At 35.8% G+C, this 21,445-nt stretch overlaps 3 protein-coding genes across 5 annotated transcripts in view; 1 reads left to right on the top strand and 2 right to left on the bottom strand.

The window, feature by feature from the left end:
- The window catches only part of RPRD1A (regulation of nuclear pre-mRNA domain containing 1A), a 1,137,547-nt gene that overhangs the window by 823,748 nt on the left and 292,354 nt on the right, over window positions 1-21,445 (bottom strand). The window lies entirely within an intron of this gene.
- Window positions 1-21,445, top strand: part of KIAA1328 (KIAA1328 ortholog) — a 327,696-nt gene that overhangs the window by 41,487 nt on the left and 264,764 nt on the right. For both annotated transcript variants that reach the window (XM_049769723.1, XM_049769724.1), the window contains exon 5: window positions 5,150-5,265. In XM_049769723.1, the coding sequence (XP_049625680.1) occupies window positions 5,150-5,265 (116 nt within the window). The remainder of the gene's footprint in view (window positions 1-5,149; window positions 5,266-21,445) is intronic.
- On the bottom strand, window positions 3,589-4,362 carry LOC126003468 (probable ribosome biogenesis protein RLP24). The gene has a single exon (XM_049769720.1). The coding sequence runs from the start codon at window positions 4,350-4,352 to the stop codon at window positions 3,861-3,863; it is 492 nt and encodes a 163-aa protein (XP_049625677.1). The 5' UTR covers window positions 4,353-4,362; the 3' UTR covers window positions 3,589-3,860.

Here is a 21,445-nt window from a genome sequence, read left to right on the forward strand (position 1 = left end):
TGATTTCTTCCTTTCCTATCTGGATTCCCTTGATATCTTTTTCTTGCCTAATTGCTATAGCAAGTACTTCCAGTACTATGTTAAATAGGAGTTGTGAGAGGGGGCAACCTTGTCTTGTACCGGAGTTTAGAGGGAAGGCTTTCAGTTTCTCTCCATTGAGGATAATATTTGCATTGGCTTGTGATAAATGGCCTTGCCTAGATTGAGAAAGGTTCCTTTCATTCCCATCTTGCCGAGAGTTTTTTTTTTTTTAATCAAGAATGGGTATTGAACCTTATCGAATGCTTTCTCTGCATCTATTGATATGATCATGTGATTTTTATTTTTCTTATTGTTTATATTGTGTATTATGTTGATGGATTTATGAATTTTTTTTGTTTTTGTTTTTGTTTTTGGGCCACACCCGGTGACACTCAGGGGTTACTCCTGGCTATGCGCTCAGAAGTTGCTCCTGGCTTGGGGGACCATATGGGACGCCGGGGGATTGAACTGCGGTCCGTTGAAGGCTAGCTCAGGCAAGGCAGGCACCTTACCTCTAGCGCCACCACCTGGCCCCGGATTTATGAATGTTAATTCATCCTTGCATTCCTGGGATGAAACCTATTTGATCATAGTGAATGATCTTCTTGATAAGGCATTGAATTCTATTTGTCAGAATTTTATTGAGGCTCTTTGCATCTGTATTCTTCAAGGATATTGGTCTGTAAATTTCTTTTTTGGCTGTATCTCTGTCTGGTTTTGGTATGAAGGTGATATTGGCTTCATAGAAGCTGTCTGGAAATGTTCCCGTTTTTTTCAAGTTCATGAAAGAGCTTGGCCAGGATTGGTAGTAGTTTCTTTTGATAAGTTTGAAAGACTTCATTAGTGAATCCACCTGGACCTGGGCTTTTCTTTTTGGGGAGACGTTTGATTACCGTTTTAATTTACTCAATAGTGATGGGGGTGTTTAGATATGCTACATCCTCCTTGTTCAACTGTGGAAGATTATGAGTTCAAAAATTTATCCATTTCTTCTAGGTTCTCATGTTTTGTGGCATAAAGTTTTTTGAAGTAATCTCTGATTACCCTTTGAATCTCTGCAATATCTGTAATGATTGCCCCCTTTTCATTTCTAATATGGGTTATCAAATTTCTCTCTCTTTGTGAGTTTTGCCAACGGTCTATCGATCTTGTTTATTTTTTCAAAGAACCTACTTCTGCTTTCATTGATCTTTCGGATTGTTTTTTTTGGATTTCCACTTCATTGATTTCTGTTCTAAGCTTTGTTATTTCCTTTTGTCTCCCTATTTTTGGTTCCTTTTGTTGATCATTTTCTAATTTTATGAGCTGCGTCATTAGGCTGTTCAGGTATGCCCTTTCTCCCTTCCTGATTTGTGCTTGCAAAGCTATAAATTTTCCTCTAAGTACTGCTTTTGCTGTGTCCCATAGATTCTGATAATTTGTGTCTTCATTGTCATTTGTTTCCAGGAAAATTTTAATTTTCTCTTTGATTTCATCACAGACTACTGGTTGTTCAGTAGCAGGCTATTTAGTTTCCAGTTGTTAAAGTATTTCTTCTGTGTGCCTTTGTAGTTCACATCCAATTTCAGAGCTTTATGATCAGCAAAGATAGCCTGAAAAATTTCTATCCTCTTAATTTTATGGAGACATGTTTTATGTACCAGCATGTGGTCTATCCTGGAGAATGAGCCATGTGCACTAGAGAAGAATGTGTATCCAGGTTTCTGAGGATGGAGTATCCTATATATATCTACTAGGCCTCTTTCTTTTCTTCCATTTCTCTTCTCAGGTCTAATATATTTTTGTTGGGTTTCAGTCTGGTTGACCTATCAAGTGTTGAAAGGGCCGTGTTGAGGTCTCCCACAATTATTGTGTTATTACTGATGTCCTCTTTCAAATTTGTTGTTTCTGTTGAATTTATCGAACATATCTATTTTCATCTGTTCAAAATCTTCTTTGAGGTTCTTTTCAAATCTCTTTTGTTGTATAGAGTTATTATGCCTCTCATCTTCTAGCTGACTAATTCTGTCTTCAGCTGCTGTTACTCTACTGGAGAGACTTTCCATAGAGCTTTGCATTAACTCTACTGCATTTTTCAGTCCCATTATTTCAGTTTGGAGTTTTCTAATTTCCATATTTGTAGTCTGTTCAGATCGATCTATGCTCCCCTTGAGTTCCATGAACATCTTCCATATCTCCACTCTAAACTCCCTTTCTGAGAGGTCAACCAGGTAGTTGGCACTTTTTGGCACATCAGAGCTGCCATCCTCATACTCCACGCATGCAGTTGTCCTTCGTTATTTCCTCATTATCACCCTTTAACTGTATTTCTGTGTATTGCAATGGGGTTCGTACTATATAAAAAGTGCTTGAGTGGCCACGCTTTTATTTTTTCTTTTTTCCACGTGTTCTTTTTGGTTGGACCCAGGGATCACAAAGCTACTTCAGGTGTGGCCCTCAAAAACAGTCTGCTGGAGTCAAAGCAGGTAGGGGTCAAAGAGCGGTGGATAGATCCACCCTACCTTCAGTCAGACTCCTGAGAGCTAAGCTCTCTGTACTCCTCCCAGATGGATCCAGGGATCCGAGATTAGAATTTTCAGTACAATTTTTGTACCAACTGCCCACCTCTGAAATTATGGGTTCTCTTTTGTTGTTATAGAGTACACTTTAAAAGTTTGTTTCTTGGGGAAATATCCTGTGGCTTGGTGCTCAGGGGTTGTCCTTAGCAGTACACAGAGGGATCATGTAATGGAAAGTAAGGGTTTACCTCAGGGCTTCTCCATGTAAAAAGATCTGATACCCAGTTTTTTGAGACCTTTGCTTAGCCCACACTAAGGATATGTTTTGTGTAATTGAGCTATCATGGTAGTGCTTGAAACAACTCTGTTGCCTAGGACTCAGGGTGCTAAGGAGGGGCTATCCAGAGCCAGGGTTAGAAACTCTGCCTTATGCATGCAAAGCATAAACTCATTGAGATTTCTCTCCACCTATTGAGGAATTTTTCAAGAAGTATTCTTTTTTCTTTTTTTGGTTTTTGGGGCACACCTGGTGACGCTCAGGGGCTACTTCTGGCTATGCACTCAGAAATTGTTCTTTACTTGGAAGACCATATGGGACACTGGGGGATTGAACCACGGTCTGTCCTAAGTCAGCTGTGTGCAAGAGAAATGCCCTAGCACTCTGCCACAGTCCCTCAGGAAGTATTCTAAAGCATTAAATAAATGCTGACTATCGTGATCTCTCTCTTCTCTCTCTCTCTCTCTCTCCCCCTCTCTCTCCCTCCCTCCCTCTCCCTTTACCTCTCCCTCTCCTCCCTCCCCCGATCTTTGTTTTGGGGCCAAACTCAGAAATGCTCAGGGATTATTCTTGGTGGGCTTGGGAGACCATATGGGTTGCCAGGGATTAAACCTAGGTGAGTCACATTTAAGGAAAATGCCCTACCTGCTGTGCCATTGTTTGGCTCTAGTTATTTCTTTCTTTATATCTTTTAATTTAGAAGCCTATGCTGTTACTCTCATTGAAGATTTTAATTCTTTTTATCCTGTCTTTTAAGTTTTTCTCTTTCCTATCTTTAGTTTTTCATTTTGTTTTTTTTTTTTCCAGATGACATGACCATTTTATTTCCTAAATGCACTTCTCTTTGCTCAAGACTTACATAGCTGTCAGTGAAAGTTTAACAATAAGAACCAATCTAGCACATACACTAACTTATACTTTGGTGATAGTAATGTAGATGGATCCTCAAACCCTCTGATTGGGGAGAACTTATGTAAGATAACAAAACAATAATTTAGAAGTTCTAAGTCTCCAAAGAAGATTTTCAATGTCTGAATAGAAATGGTTATAAGCAGTGGGATTTTTTAAGAAGTATCTTCCATGTCCACATCCTGTTGCAATTCCTGTAACATTTTTTCTTCCAGTTGCTTTCCTTTGCCTGCAACAGGGGCATGGATAAGATGGATATTTTGCTTTACTTCTTTGATGTCCTCCACTTTCTGTAGTTCTTTATTTTTCTTCAACCTGTTCATTATAAATTTAGCTTGCCGTTTCTGCTTGATCTCTTCTACTCTCTTCATTGCATCAATAGTTTTATTCCATAGCTCTCGCTGGTACTTAATAGGTTCGTTTCTTCGTTTTTCAAATTCAAATGAATTATCCACTGTAAGCTCTTTACCAGCTGCTTTCCGGAAGGCTTTCGTCCACCTTACTTTGCAAGGATTGCGCTTTTTCTTAAAGTTTTTATGACACTTGGATTTACAGAATCTGAACACCTTGCAATCGTTCCGGACAAACATCATGCCGTGGCCGGGATAAATGGGTCCGGAACAGAAATAACATTTTTCGATCCTCATCTTGCACCCGCGTGGGACCGGGACTGCCCGGCCTAGTTTTTCATTTTGTTAATTAACTTGTTGCTATTTGCTAAATGAGATAGAGGATTAGATTTTTTTTATTATTGTTACTTTGTGGCATAAGAAATGTTTGGATGAAAAATGTGAATCATGATACCAGATGTTTTCTTGTACATATGCCTTTTGGGAAATAATATGGAACATAAATTTATAAAGAAGAGGGATTCAGAGTGAACATCAAATCGTAAGGTGGTTTTAATGAAGGTCCTCTGCATTTAATGGCTATATTAATATACTTGCTCATATTAGCTATTACTAATAGATCACAAAGAAGCCATGCATGGCTTTAGATATGCCTGTAGAAGAAATGTTGCCCTTTGTGCCTAATATAGCTCGTTAATTTTATAGCTTCCTAGAGTATAATAATTGCTTAAGGGTAGTCTAATTATAGCAGTATAATAAAAAAGATATTTTCCCGGCAAAACACTGCTTGAATAATGTAGCAACAGATTTTTCAAACATCCCCCTGAAACCCAATTTTGAAAATAATTATTTTTGTTTCTTGCCTGGGTTGTAATTAAGAAGTTACCAGTGTCCATACTTAAGGTATTTCTGATAATTGTTGATATACAAATCACATCATATGCCTTTAGAAAGATGTGAAATATTGTCTTATGAAAGGTTGGTTTTAAAATAAAACATGTGTCCCTGAAGTCAGTATAACCATGGAAGGAATCTAGTTTTGTTAAGCACATATTATATTTTATTCTAATAGGCAATTTTTGTGTTTCTTCCAGAATAAGTGAGGAAAAGGAAGTGACAGAAGAACGGCTTAAAGCTGAGCAGGAATCATTTGAGAAGAAGATCAGGCATTTGGAAGAACAGAATGAACTGATCATCAAGGAAAGGGAAGATATCCTTTTTGAAAGTCCTCTGCTGTGATGTGCAGAATGTTTGACTCTCTGAGTTGTAAACTAAAGAGAAATGATTTTTTAAATTTATAACAAAATTAATCTGCATAGGCTTTCTTTGTAGGAAACAGCTTGTGTTTTTGCTTCATAAGCTGGATATGGCCAACCAGCAGTTCTGCTGCTGTTACACTGACTGACTTGAATTTGTCAACTAAAAAAAAGACAAATCTGAGCAATAGAAATGCGATGTTAAAACTTTATTCAGCTCTTAACTGCTCTTTATTAAGAAATGTGGTGTTGAAACTTTATTAAGCTCTTAACTGCTTTAATTTAGCAGAAACCTCTTTGTATTTGCTTAAAAATAGATGCCTTCCTGGGGCTGGAGTGGTGGCACAAGTGGTAAGGCGTTTGCTTTGCAGACGGCTAACCTAAGACAGACCTTGGTTCGATCCTTTGGCGTCCCATATGGTCCCCCAAGCCAGGGCGATTTCTGAGTGCATAACCAGGAGTAAATTATGAGCATCACCAGATGTGGCCCAAAAAACCAAAACAAAAAAAAAAATAAACTAAAAAATGGATACCTTTCTAGCAGTGTTTTGGAGTCCATTCACTGCAGACTTTACTAGGTAAGATAGTGGGATCCTGAAGGTTTGGTACTCGAGCTGGTTATAGTGTGCAAGGTATACCCACTCCATCTCTGTGGTGGAGAATTTAAATACCATATTGCTAACATCTGGATTCTTTCTAGCTAAAATTTTGACACTTGTAACAAATTCTAGTCTGAAATCATAATTGGAGAGAAAAATCTATTCTAATTTTTATTATTGTAATTAATAGATTTAAACTCTATAATCAAAAACACAAAACCATTCTCTTAGAGGAGATTACTACTGGGTTTATAACTACAGTTGTGTGTGTGAGTGTGTGTGTGTGTGTGTGTGTATAGGTAGGCAGCATGCCTACTCAAGGATGTATGTACATATGTTAATATATTTTTAAGTAAGTAAAATAAAAACTGGTGTTTTAACTTGATTTGTATTTTAATGAGGATATTTTTGAGGTTTATTTTGGATATGTAGAATTATTTGTAGTTTTTGCTTTGGTATTAATATAAAAGATGGTAACTATCTGTAAATGTGGAGATAAATCTGCTAAAGGAGTATATGAATTCTTGAAGGAACCATTCTTCACAAAATCAGTATCATGATTGATTCAATTGTTAACATTTATTTTGGATTTTTTATAGATGTTAAAAATTATCATATATTGGTAAATCCCCATTCTGGAATTGCCTATAGATTGGGGTTGTGCACGTCTTGCTTTGTTGTACAACTTTTCTGATGGATGCTCTCAGCTCGTTCCCTGCTGGAGAAGTCCACATTCTACTTAAATACATCTCTCTCACTCTCTCTCTCTCCTCCTCCCCATATTCCCAAATAAAACTATTTTACTTTAGAAAAAAGAAAGATCGTATTTTACCAGTAATTATATCCTTGTTAATACCAGAGACATAGGAGCATGAAGATAAGTTAATTAGTTTGGAAGAAAAAAGGACATGAATATACAATGATAAGAAATGAGTTCTGAACCATTTTTCAAATAGTGAAGTGCCAGATTAGGAATTCACATAATTAAAATTCTCATACTTGGTTTGCTGAATAGAACATTTATAAGATTTATAAGCCCCATAGTTGTAAAGAAGTTTTTTTCCATTCCTCCCACCTCTATCTCTCTAGCATTGAAATAGTCATATTGAATCTTCTCTTTTCTTTACTACCTTTGACCTAATTGCCTTGGATTGTCATCTCTCAGTCTAGACTCTCTTTTGTAATTTTCTCTTTCATACTTTTTTTCTTTGGGTTAAAGTAGTGCTCTGTCAGTTTGACTTCACTACAGATTGCACTCCCTGAATTTCGGCTTTCACTTCTTACAATGATTAGTGATTAAGGATCCTAGCTACTTTTAAAACAAGTGATAGTAGAAATGCTTTTTTAGGGCCGGAGTGATAGCCATCGATAAGGCGTTTGCCTTGCACTCAGAAATCACTCCTGGGGTTCGATCCCTGGCATCCCTGGCCTGCCAGGAGTGATTTCTGAGTGCAGAGTCAGGAGTAAACCCTGAGTGCTACTGAGTGTGGCCCAGAAACAAAAAACAAACAAAACAAAAACAAAAAAAATATGATTTTCTAAAGAGCGTGTGCAAAGACTTCGAGCAGTTATGCCTCTGACATTTTGGGGGAAGCAACAGGGAGATTGGTGAAATTAGAATGAAGGGACAAATATAAAGGCAAAGATGATTGCTTTTTTTTTTTTTAATTTGGTGCTTGTGAAGCTATTGTATTTTCTTTGGTTGTGTGTGTGTGTGTGTGTGTGTGTGTGTGTGTGTGTGTGTGTGTGTTTAATTTGCTGCTGGGGCTCAGATTCAGGGCTTTACACAGAGGCTTATTCCCTACATCTTTAGTCCAGGAATAAATCTGTTTGTAACAAAAACTCAATTTACAGGCTGTGACTATATAAAATTTCTGGTATCTGTTCATTGGCTTACAGTTTTCAAATGTTGGCATCTCTTCGATTCTCCTTGTTTTTGCTAGTGGTGGCAGAAATTAGACTACAAAGTGGTTATTCCAGTTCTAGTAATCAAAATAGCATTAAGGCAGGGGATAAGGGGAAGGAAAGCTCCCATCAGTAATGATTATTTTTTCTCTAAAAATAATAAATCATTTCACAGGGCATCTTCCTTTCAGCAGTCTTTCATAAGATAGTCATTGTACTAAGATTTGATACATGACCCTACTAATCTGTAAAAGGCTCACAATGGAAGCATTTAGCCTGTCTAATTTATATAGTAGAGTGCAGCATGAAGAAAGGAATTTCAAAGTACCTCTAACTCTACTTGTAGCAAAAGCAGAAAAAATAAAAATCACCTTTTACAGTAGTGATATTTCATCCTGTTAATGGAAAAATTTTAATTCTTAACAATAAGGTCTTAGTAATTGTGACTTTTTTTTGGTTTTTAGGGCCACACCCGTTTGATGCTCAGGGGTTACTTCTGGCTAAGCGCTCAGAAATCGCCCCTGGCTTGGGGGGAAGCACATGGGACGCCGGGGGTATCGAACCACGGTCTTTCCTTGGCTAGTGCTTGCAAAGCAGACACCTTACCTCTAGGGCCACCTCGCTGGCCAGAAATTGTGACTTGGACTGTTCACTGTGGACTGGAATTTTTTTTATCTAAACTTTTATTGTTTGTTTTGGTTTTATTTTTGGATCACACCAGGCTGGGCTGTTCACAGGGCTTATTTGAGATCGTTCTGTGGACTCAGGAAGCTATATGGGGAAACGAGGATTAGACCTTGATCAACCATGTGCAAGACATAGTAACCCACTGCTGAACTATCTCTCCTTCCCTCTTAGCAGAGTTATGCGGAAGCTTTGTTGAACAAAATGAGTTTTCAAGGACTCACCCTTGAAAAACTTGGGGTTATTCCCCTTGTGAAAGTTTTGATGAACTGAGTAAGTTGAAAGAGGGAGGTAGCAGGCAATTAGAAATCTTAACCACAGTTTATCTGGTGATATGCTGAAAAATGTGTTATAGGAAAGGTAAAATCAATTTTCAGTGAATTATTATATTAACTACTCTCTAGGTCAAGAATAATTCTATAGTATTGAATTGAAAATAATACAGCCTAAGTTCAGTTTGTAATGTTTCTTTTATCAAGTTAAATATTAAAATGTTCCATACTATTAATTTAACACAAGTTTTTCTATTTTGCCCATGAATTTCCTGGGAAATAGCAAAATAAGGCCATAGGCCAAATCCAGTAAGATGTCAGTTAAAATCTGCCACCCCAACATACACACTTTGATTTATATGCATGGCTGAATTTGTGCTGCAAGTGCTAATTGAGTAGTGAAACAAACAGACTTTGGTTTAGATAGACTAAAATAATTACTACCTGGCCCTCAGGTTTACAGTCCCTGGACTAACATATGTCATGTTTAGACCCATTTTATATGTAGGATGACCATTTATTTTATTTTGTTTTTGAAAGAAGATTGAAAAACTATTAGGCCATTATAAATAATGAAATTGTTTAGTCACAATAATTGGTTTTATTTTCCTTGACTTATCAAAAGACAGGTATTATTTATAAAATTTGTCAAAGAAGGGAGAAAAAATTTAATTACAAACTAGTGACATCTATGATATTTCAACTAGAATTCTTAGGTAAAGATCTCTTTTACCAGCATAAAACTGCCAAAGGGTGATATATTTATTATACAGTTTATAAAATCTTATAAAACTTAGAAGTATAAAGCAAGTTTATAATCTAAAATAATATAATATTAAATATAGATACATTTATTATAAATGAGTAATTTGGAATTATATATATGAATCAGATTGTTTCAGTTTGTTTTCAAGTGAGGAAATACATAATCTTGAATTTTGACATTTTGAAGATATGTTATACTAAGTTTATAAGGTTTTTCTTCTATGACAACTTTATTTACTGAGAAACTATATATACATTTACTAATTTTTAATTTAAAATATATTTTATGTCTTTTTATGTAATTCAGACTTTTTTTATTCTCCTTGTAGATCAGGCTTTTTAAAAATTTGTTCTGGTAGTAAATTTATTCCTAAAATGTAAGAATTTTTGGTAATTTTCAGTCTTTGAATAAGGAAAGCTTTTTCTCCCCAGAAAATTAAACTATACTAATATATATACCATTTACAATGGAGAGAAGTTTGATGGACCTGGATTATATCTGCATCTTCTCCTGGATGTGTATATGTACTTTTCTCACATGAGAATTCTTGAGGCTCTCTTATGGAAATAACAGTACTATAGAAATAACATACTATGGTGACTAGTTTGTAAATTTGTTGTGCATTAGAAGCAAAAAATTATTAAAATTTAGGACAGATCTGCTCTGAGAATATTGAAACCAAAAGAAAAGAATTGATAGGCATACTATTAAAAATCACAGAAGAGGAGCCGAGAACATGAAGGTAAGGTGTTTGCCTTGCATGCAGAAAGACATAGTTTGAATCCTGGCATCCCATATGGTTCCTTAAGTTTGCCAGGAGCGATTTCTGAGCTCATAGCCAGGAGTAATCCCTGAGCACTACATGGTGTGACCCCAAAAATCAAAAACCAAAACCGAACAAACAAAAACTAAATCATAGAACTGAAAATGCAGAACAGAACAGAATTCTATTCATGTACCTCAAGAATATTACCTACTAAATGAATATAATAGCTAACATTCATAATTATTTTTTGTTTGTTTTTTGGGTCACACCTGGCAGCACTTCGGGGTTACTCCTGGCTCTGAGCTCAGAAATTGCTCCTGGCAGGCTCAGGGACCATATGGGATGGCAGGATTCAAACCACTGCCCTTCTTCAATTGACTGTGTGCAAGGCAAACAAATAACACTACTGCTGTGCGATCTCTTCGGCCTCTAACATTTATATATATTCTGCTTATGATACTGAGTTGTTTTTATCATACCATTAAATACTTAGCTTATTCAAGTACTCAATTTTTTCTATTTACTGAACACTTTTTTCTTAAATTTGACAGTTTTCACAATGCCTGGCCAAGTGAGACAGATATTTTATTTTACTTTTTTTTGTTGTTTCTTTTTTAAGTTATACCCAGTGATGCTCAGGTACCACTCCCAGCTTAGTGCTCCAGAGAGTGTCAAAGACACTCTAAACAGTGGTCAGCAAACAAGGCGATGCCGGGGATCAAATACAGGTCTCACCCATATAAAGCATGCACTTGCCATTTGAATTATGACACCAACCCAAGGTATTCTTAGCCTTATGCTATATAAATATATTTCAAGTAACACCCCTCGCTTTGATACCAAATGTATTTACATGTTAATTGTTTTTCCAACAGTGAACAATCCTTATTTTTATAGTCATATAATTAAAATTTATTACTCTGATATATAGAATTTAAATTTGGCCTGCAAGTTTATAAAAATGCTATATTTTAATGCTTAAAAAATGTAGTGGTACTCAGGAGTTATTTCTCAGTGCAAAGCCAGGAGTAAACCTTGAGTGCTGCCAGGTATGCCCCCGCCCCCCTGCAAAAAAAAATGTAGGCCAGGGATATATATGGCCAATCCCCATTTGGATCCTTGGCACCACTTATGGGCCCCTGAGCACCACCAGGGATCACTCCTGAGAACAGAGGAAGTTGCCCCTGAACATTACTGGTTGTGCCAAAAAATAAAACAGTTTTATAAAGTGTGATCTATTATCATCCACATATATATAATATTCCAAGATTTTTTTTCTATCAAGCCATCAAACTTCTGTCATTTTTCCCTCTAACACACAATTTTGAGCCCATTGTCCTTGGCTCTTTTCACTGACCTATTACTGCACTACTGTAGAGTAAGTAGCCTTTAGTCTCAGTCTGCATCCTCTCCAGCTGTCTTGCATTGACTTCATTCTTTCAGTGCTGAGCGATTAATTTTTCTCTCAAACTATTATTGTTTTCTTTACTTGGTTTTCTCTGACTTCTTATGGCCTAAAGCATCAAATGAATGTTCTTAATTTTTATATCAAGTCCTTTATTACTATTATCAGGTAATATATAGTGACATTCATTTTTATGACTTCTTCATGTGTTTCCTTGAAAATACCAAGTACTCATTATATATTATATATGTTATATATTACAGCTTATTCCTATTTTTGTCACTGATGCTCTCTTAAATAGATTTCTTTAAGACATTTTTTCCTTGCATGTAGCTGACCTGTGACTAGCATTGCATATGTTCCCTGCTGCTCACTAGGAGTAAGCCCTGAGCATTGAAGGATGTCACCCAAATAGAAGAGAGAAAAGAAAAAAAAAACTTTTATAACAAACAATTTTAATGTATCTTTTTTTTTTTTTTTTTGGTTTTTGGGCCACACCCGGCAGTGCTCAGGGGTTACTCCTGGCTGTCTGCTCAGAAATAGCTCCTGGCAGGCACAGGGGACCATATGGGACACCGGGATTCGAACCAACCACCTTTGGTCCTGGATCGGCTGCTTGCAAGGCAAACACCGCTGTGCTATCTCTCCGGGCCCTAATGTATCTTTTTTAAAATTTTTCAAGCACATATGCTTATATCAAGTACCTTAATTTGTGTATTTTTATCCTTAAAATTTTCAAAACCCTTACATTCAGTTATGCAACCCATATGGGGTCTTAACCCACAGGTTAAGAATGTATGCTTTGGACAGATCTTCTTGCAGCAGTATTAGATCTTGTCTAAGAAAGTTTACATCAGAATCTTGGATTTTTATACAGTTGAGACCAATTGTCATCAAATTGCCATAGCATTTTAGTGGCATTGTAGATGGGTAAGACAATTTATAGTATTTCTAACCTTGAGTAGTATGAGAAATGAAATATGTCTTTTAACCATAGGGACCTCTATATCTAAAGTAATGTTTTGGTTTGGTTTAAGACTGGAAGAGAATTTGAGGTTGATTTCTGTGTGGAAAAAATGTGTTGAAATATGCTAGCAAGCAATTAAGATCTGTTTTCCACCATATAATAGACCTCTTTTGATTTTGTTTTTCCTTCTGTGAAAATCAAATAGTTTGCTGCTCTGTGGATGACTCTGGAGAGTTATATCCTGCAGAGTGGAGTTAGTTAGGAAGAAGATAGATACAGAATAATCTCTCTGATATATTGAATATAAAAAAATTAAGTAAAGAGGGGCCAGAGAGATAGCACAGCAGTAGATCTTTTGCGTTGCAAGCAGCTGACCCAGGACCAACGGTGGTTCGAATCTCAGCTTCCCATATGGTCCTCCGTGCCTGCCAGGAGTGATTTCTGAGCAGAGAGCCAGGAGTATGTCCTGAGCGCTTTTGGGTGTGACCTAAAAACAAAAAACAAACAAACAAAAAATAAATAATAATAAATGGTCAAAGGCAACAGAATCTGAGAATAGTCTACAGAACTGAACTACCATAGCTTTTGGTGGCAGATGGGGAGGTGTTGGGGAGGGGTGGAAGGACACTGGTAGGGCTGTGTGTAGTGTGGGATTGTTATTCATGAAATTCTGTCATCAGTTTTGTATACATTTTGGTGCATAAAATTAAAAAAATGGTTTTAATTGCTAAACCTCTGTGCTGTGCAATTTTGAACTAAGAGATTGAATAGATTTTAATTTCCTTCCTCTCTTCTCTGGATATGGATAGTTATAGATATAGATATATAGTTTAGTATTTGGTATGATCTGAAACTGCCCTTCCAAAATTCATGTTGAAGCACCAAAGTAACTATCTAGCGACAGGATTTTTAGGAAGTAATTAAGGTTAAAGGAAATCCTAAGGGTTTGATAGAACTCGCCTTCCCATTCCCTTACCTTTTTTCCCCCTCTCCTTCCCTTTCCACCATGATAGGACCCAGTAAGCAGGTGGCCATCTGGAAGTCAGGAGAAAGTTCTTCCCCAGAAAACAAGCTCTCAGCACTATAATAATCCTATTTTCCAGGCCCTCGACTATGAGAACATGAGTTTCTGTTGTTTGACTCACAAAATCTGTTATTTTATCTTGATTGCTTTAGCAAATTTAGATAGTGTTTAAGATGTACTTAGTTCTTTGCTATTTCTGTTTTAACTATAAGGCTCTAGATTAGAAACTTTAGTATTTTCAAAGAACAGCTTCTTTGGTGCTTTGTAATGAATGACATAAATGACACTGACATTCAAATAGATGTGAATAGGTGAGAAGGAAGCCTCAGGCTTCAAAACCAGGACCATGAGAGAGGTGGGTCTGGAAGCAAACACTGATGCAGGAAATAATCCACACAGTGAAAGGAAGTAAAAACATGTTTAGGAATTCCAACACACAAGCCTTCTACTCCTAAGAGGCAGGTAGCTTAGAGATTGCAAACTGGAGAATGCGATGCCATCCTGAGACCCTGGCTTTTTTTTTAGCAAGAACCAGACTATATCCTATGGTGGAGGACGAAAACTGAGTTAAGTGGAACCCAGTAATCCAACACCAGATCACACCCAGGGGTGGAGAAGGAATACTGAGTAGGATAGGATCCAGTTAATCCAACAGATTGGTACCTCTCAAATGGGCCTCGTAGCTAAAGAGATTCATATTTTTTTATGTCTACATTAAACTAAGAATCAACAAAGTTTTTCAAGTGATTTTCTAAGGATGGAAAGATGCCTTACTCTGAACACAGCCTGGTGTGTCTCAAAAACAATAACAAGGGATTGGAGTGGTGGCGCAGCAGTAGGGCATTTGCCTTGCACACGCTAGCCTAGGACGGACCTTGGTTCGATTTCTCAGTGTCCCATATGGACCCCCAAGCCAAGAGCAGTTTCTAAGCGCAGAGCCCGGAGTACCCCTGAGCATCACAGGGTGTGGCCCCAAAAAGCTAAATAAATAAATAAATAAATAAATAAATAAATAAATAAATAAATAACAAAAAAGCAATAACAAGATTTTTTATATAAAATTTTTCTGATTATTCTGTACTGAGTGAATACTATCTAATCTAGTTAGTGTAATTTAAAATTACTTTGTAAAGTTTCAGTAGTTCTTACATGAATAAATAAACTTTTAATAAATTAATTTCACTAATTATTATTCAGAGTGATTAATCCATTTAACTTTTTATATTGCTTATCTTTCAAGGGTTTTTCTGATGTGATTTTTATAGCTAAGTTCTATTTTCTATACTGCAGTAGCTTTGCAAAATATAATGAATGACTGTTATCAGCAAATTTATTTTATTGTTCTTAAACATATTATAGACTTTTATTTTGATTAACCAACTCAAATGGCAATATTTTCTCTTTCGCTAGAGATTTAATGTTTTTTTCTTCTTTTCTTGTTTTTCTTCTTTCTTTTGGCCACATCCTCACTTGGCAGTGTTCAGGAGTTACAACGCCTGGCATCGTTCATGGGACTATATGATGCTGGGGATCAAGTGCTGTATTATCTTTCCAATCCCCAACAAAATCATTTCTTTTTTAATGAGTTGCCCTATAGATAAGGGTTATCATCTACTTTTCCAACTTTCTAGTTAATTCAGAAATTTGAGACTATCAAGTACTTTGCATAAGGACAAAACCAAATTGACAGCAGTTCTTGCTAAAACAGTCTTCATCAGTCCTTGTTTCCTAAATTTATCTCAGAAAATGAAAAGATGACACTTGTTTCCTAAATTTGTCTCAGAAAATGAAAAAAATGACACTGTGTTTCAGACGGTCCTGTTTTCAAATGATTATTATGTTGTATGTGTTTGTTTTGACTATTCCTGTAAGATATTGCTCATATAAAAACTGATAATTACAATTAAAGTTGTAAGACAGAGAATGGGGCCAGAGCAATATAGCACAGTTGTAGAGCATTTGACTTGCATGCGGCTGACCCAGGATGGACCTGGGTTCGATCCTGGCTTCTCATATGGTCCCCCGAGCCAGGACTGATTTCTGAGCCCAGAGCCAGGAGTAACCCATGAGGGTCACGGGGTGTGGTCCCAAAACAAACAAACAAACAAACAAAAAAAACAAAGTTGCAAGACAGAGCAAAGATAAGAGTGATGTTGCACTGTTGAAGTGGGATGTTCTTTTTGTGACTGAAACCCAACTACTGTCATGTTTGTAATCACAGTGTTTAAATAAAGATATTTAAAAAAGTGATGAAACCAATAGAAGATAAGGTTAGTATTATCAATTGACCCATTGAGAAATTTACTGGAGACAGTAATGAAAGAGAACTGCTATTAGGTAGATGCAGTGGAGTTATCAAATAGCCACCTTTATCTCACATTAGTAACCCAAAGCATTAGTGTGCTTAAGTACAAGGGATAGTTATTTAGTCTAGATGCAGTAGGAAGAAGAGGCTTACATATGGTGGCAAGTGTAATCATTTAGAGAAATCAACATTTAAAATATATTCTTTGTGTAATTTGAAATATAATTTGAGAGTAATTTGAAATGACGATGAAATGTATATGCTGCATACAAGACATTATGCAAAAAGTATACAAAAATAATTATATGAAAATTCCAATTTTAAACTTGATCAGTTGGAAATTGGATTTCTCATATTTGATTTATTTCAAAAAGTGATATAAAAAGAATGTACATCTTTTAAAAGTGCTAAAATCATACAATGTAAATACTTTTAAACTAATAATAATCTTGGATCAACTAATTTCAGCAAGCCTTCACTTCAGCCTATGCAAAATCTAAATATTTGAACTGTTTAACATCTAAGATCATCATATAGTTAAAAACTGAAGTTTTTTAGAAAACTACAATTTTCTTGCTCTGAAAAAAATTTTAACATATAAACTATCCCTTGTACTTAAGCACACTAATGCTTTGGGTTACTAATGTAAGATAAAGGTGGCTAATAGATAACTTCACTGCATCCAACTTTCATGTTATCAACTGCTATTTTCTATTTGAAGATTTTCTTTTATCTTTAGTCTTCATTCATATTTGTATTACTCAAATAGGAACAGAGATCTCAACAAAAATAATGCAGAAGCTAAGATGAAAAGCTGCTTACTGCTTAAAGTTTTATGAATCTGTAAAGGATGAAAATTCCTGATAGTATAAACAAATGCCAAAGCAGCAGTAATTAAAATTGGACACATTTTTATTTTTCATTTAAAGAAAAGACTCCATAGCTCTCTCCCACTTTGGGGGATACACCCAGCAATTCTCTTACTTCTGGCTCTTTGCTTGAGATAACTTCTGACAGTCTCAAGGATCTTATGGGGTGCTGAGGATTAAAGTTTGGGTCAGCTACATGCCAGGCAAGCTCCCTGCCCACTGTACTATCACTATAACCTCACCACACATTAGCTTTAAGAATACATACTTTTTCTGTGTGGCACTGCAGGCATAAGCTATCTTGTACACATTTTAATCAGAAATGAGTCTGCTAATTTTGAAATGTTTGATCTCAATTTAGTTTTAATATCAGTTTTTTATTTTTGAATTAGGAAATAAAGTCAATTTTGACATGCTGGTTTGCTATTTTTTGTGTGTGGATATCTTTATTTAAACACCTTGTTTACAAATATGAGTATAGTTGGGTTTCAGTCATGTAAAGAACACCCCCCTTCACCAGTGCAACATTCCCATCACCAGTGTCCCAAGTTTCCCTCCTCCCCATCCCATCCCTACCTGTACTCTAAACAGGCTTTCTACTTCCCTCATTCATTTACATGTTATGATAGTTCTCAGTGAGGTTATTTCTCTAACTGCACTCCTCACTCTTTGTGGTAAGCTTCATGTCGTGAGCTAAACCTTCCAGCCCTCCTCTCTTTTGTTTCTGAGAATTATTGCAAAAATGTTTTTTATATTTCTTAAAACCCATAGATGCTAAATTCTTACATGTAATGTTAATAGTTATTTTAATTATTTATTACAATCTTTTGGGAAATTATATCATCTGCAGAAATTTTGTTATGTCTTTTATTTTCTTTATCAAAAAATACCACCAGTTATGTGCATATTGAATAGTAGGTACATCTTTGTCTTTTCCTTTATCTTAGGCTTATTCATAGCACTGGACTTTATTATGCATTTATTTTGTTTTTATGGGACAATTTTTGTCTTGAACTTTATTACCCACTTAAAGTTTTGTATTTAGTAAGTAGTGAAAGTGCCCCTCTTAGATGAATGAACCCAAGTTGCTTGATCACAGAGCTGCAATCATCGTGCTACATCGCCACCTGGTGATAGTGTATCCAAATTGCAGGAAAAAGTTCTTAGGCGTTAGCTAAATATTTGAGAAGTAAAACTGCAAATAATTGAATTGATAAGACATGATTTAAAATAAACACATGATCTCATAAATAAATTTTCCTACATATATTACATAAGAAAAAAATATCTGTGACTGTTAACAATTGTTTTTCACATCTAGTAACCACTGAAATGTTTTTGTATTTTCCTGCGTGCTAAGGAAGGATGAGGGATCAGTTTAATTACATATGTTAGAGAAACAGAATAAATTGTAAAAGTTGACATAAGTAGGGTGAGAGCATTTCTATATTTGCATTTCTACTCTGTCAGCATTTTCTGGCTGCTAGATGCTAGCTAAACTTGAATTTTAAACAACAAGGATTTTGTAACTGCTAATACCTTCTACTAAATATTTAATATATCATAAAGCTTGCCTATGGCCAAGAAAAATTTTTATGTTCTTAAAAATCCCCTTTCTTAGTTGCAGGAAATTGGTAAGATAGAAATGTAGACCTAGTAGAATTTACGGTATATTGGCCAATACCTTGAAATGAAACCATTTATTCTCTATACTGCCATGATTATCACCGTATTTTTTCAATTTTTACCTCCCTTTAAAAATAAGATCAGTGCTACAAATATGTTCATAAAAGTATGGTTAATGCTGTTAAGGTGTTAACTTTTTTATTGATGCTAAATGGTCAATCTTGTAAAATGTTGATGTTTTTACATAAAGATCAACTCTCCTCATGATCAGAATACCCTAAGGTGATAGTATTGGGAGTACTGTTTTAGTAATAAAGATGATAACATTGGCAAGTTCCCTACAAGGCCCCATGATGGTAATACCCCGAGATTTTGTCTTTAAAGAAAACTGCTGAGAGGCAATAATTTTTTTGTATGTGTCCCATTTTCATTAATGCATGGTAATTGATGGAGTTGCAGTGACTTGTAGCAGTAATGAGTTCTAAACATAATAATGCACTCTTTTCTAATAAGTGAGCACTGCTGGGGTTTAAAAGCATACTAAATCAGTTGCTTTAGTATGAATTTATTAGTTTTTTTCAGCATTAGCTTTAATAGTAGTTATTTACATAAGCGTACATCCCATTAACCGCCATCAGGGCTGGAAAACATGCTGAACTGTTCATATTTTCATATAATTATTGAACATAATGGTTTCATTTGCATTTCTAAACAGTGATGTTTCTGTCAGCTTTGGAAATTGTGTCTTTACGCAGTCCCTATTTCACATCCACTTATTTGACATCGTTAAATTTTATGCTAATGTGCTTCCCTAGAATATCATCAGTAGGACAGATGCTTGTGCTTTAATATACAAATCAGGGTTGCTTTTCCATCCCCCAAATGGCAAAGGGAAAAAAATAATAACAACTGCACTTTTAGATATAGTCTTTCCATATAAATAGGTTTATGAATTAAAACTTTTAGGGTTAAGTATTACAATCAGATTTTCTCTTCAAAATATTTCATTATGAATAGCCATCTACCTTTCTTGGGTTAGTTTTGTTGTCTTGAATGAAATGAGCCTTAGTACAGATCTCTCTGTACTAAGAGAATATTTTAGATCCTGATTCTGAAGTGTTAATCTTGAGATGCAAGGTTTTCAGTGCCTTTGAACATTTCAGTCTCCAATATTAGAAAGTATTCTCCGTATTTTGTCCCTATAGTTTTTTCACTTATTTTTGTAATACCTTATGGAAGAAGCAGTTATATTGATGTGCTAGATAGAGCATGTAAGCTTTCTGTATTTAGAAAACATTCATTGTGAAAAATGAGTTACTTGGTTGCAGATGTGAGGCCAAGAATCTGTCATAACTAGTCTCAAGGGGCAGGTTTAGTGGGAACTCTTCTCTTTTATCTACATGTACCTGTCTTCTACTGTACAACACGATGTTACTTGAATTGGCTGATCTTGTCCTCCCACCCCACAACGAGTTCTGAATGAGAACTAGTTCAGAGCAATGGGAACCTCAGGTGTAATATGGGCTTCCTTTCTGTTTACTTAAAGAATATGGATTTTCTGGGGCTTAATTTTTTTTCTTAAAAAGTAGGCATGTTATAAGTTTGAGAATCTGGCAATATTTGTGGGTGTTTTAGTGAATGCATTTGGGGGTGCTTTTCTCAATTTTGTTAATCTGGTTTCTTGGGGGAAAAATAGCAACCAACTTAAACATTGTTGTTCAGGTTTCTTTGGATTCTGCCAATGGTTCCACTGTCTTTTGGGCTTTAAGAGCAACCCACTTGGTATATCAGCATATGAATAGCTCAGAGACAGGTCAGGATAAGGATATCCTTGACTTTACTCTTCTTGGACTTACTTTTGACTTGACTTACAGTTTAGAACAGGGTTTATTTTTTGGGGGGGTGGAGTAATATAAAGTTAAAAATTCTGAATAATATATTTATATATTTTATATATTTTTATACAATAAATATTATTTTATATATTTATAAAATAAAATATTTATATATTTTATATATAATACAACAAACTGGGAAGACATTACCTACTACTGTGAAACATATTTTTTTTGTTTTGTTTTTTGGCGACACCCGGTGATGCACAGGGGTTCCTCCTGGCTATGTGCTCAGAAATCACTTCTGGCAGCCCAGAGTCGGTATTATGCCAATAAACTTCAGGGGTGAGGCCTCCTTCTAATCAGGCCAAGGATTTTTTCCTGTTTTCCCCATATTTTGCTGGGCCTGTGCAAATAACAGCGATTGCCACTATCACACCTTTACTACTGTATTTTTTTTTTTTAACAATTTTCCTCTAAAAAAGAAAAAAAAACAGCTTACTGAACTTAAAAAAAATACTTGTAGTAGAATGCCTGTCTTGAATACAGGCAGGGGAAGGGAAAGAGGCGGGGTATTGGGGGTGGGAGTGTTGCACTGGTGAAAGGGGGTTTTCTGTTTGTGACTGAAACCCAACTATAATCATTTTGTAATCATGGTGCTTAAATAAAGAATTTAATAAAAAAAGAAAAAAGAAATAAAAAGGACAGGGTCCGGAGAGATAGCGCAGCAGTAGGGCACTTGCCTTGCAAGCAGCCGATCCAGGACAGGCATGGTTCGAATCTTGGCATACCATATGGTCTCCTGTGCCTACCAGGAGCGATTTCTGAGCACAGAGCCAGGAGTAGCCCCTGAGTGTCACGAGGTGTGCCTCAAAAACCAATAAATAAATACATAAATAAAATATAAAGGACAGAACTAAATATCCAAGCCAAAGTCAACACAGTGTTATCATGAGACTTATTCTTTTTTTTTCATGAGATTTTTTTTATTTTAAAGTTTTCTTTATTTAAACATCTTGATTACAAATATGATTGTGATTAGGTTTTAGTCATGTAAAGAACACCCCTTCACCAGTACAACATTCCCACCCACCACCAATGTCCCAAATCT

Source organism: Suncus etruscus, chromosome 3, assembly GCF_024139225.1.
Source record: "Suncus etruscus isolate mSunEtr1 chromosome 3, mSunEtr1.pri.cur, whole genome shotgun sequence".
NCBI lineage: Eukaryota > Metazoa > Chordata > Mammalia > Eulipotyphla > Soricidae > Suncus > Suncus etruscus.

What these genes read in the sequence shown, in the direction of transcription:
- LOC126003468 (XM_049769720.1), bottom strand. Translation starts at nt 4,352, where the DNA reads ATGAGGATCGAAAAATGTTATTTCTGTTCCGGACCCATTTATCCCGGC.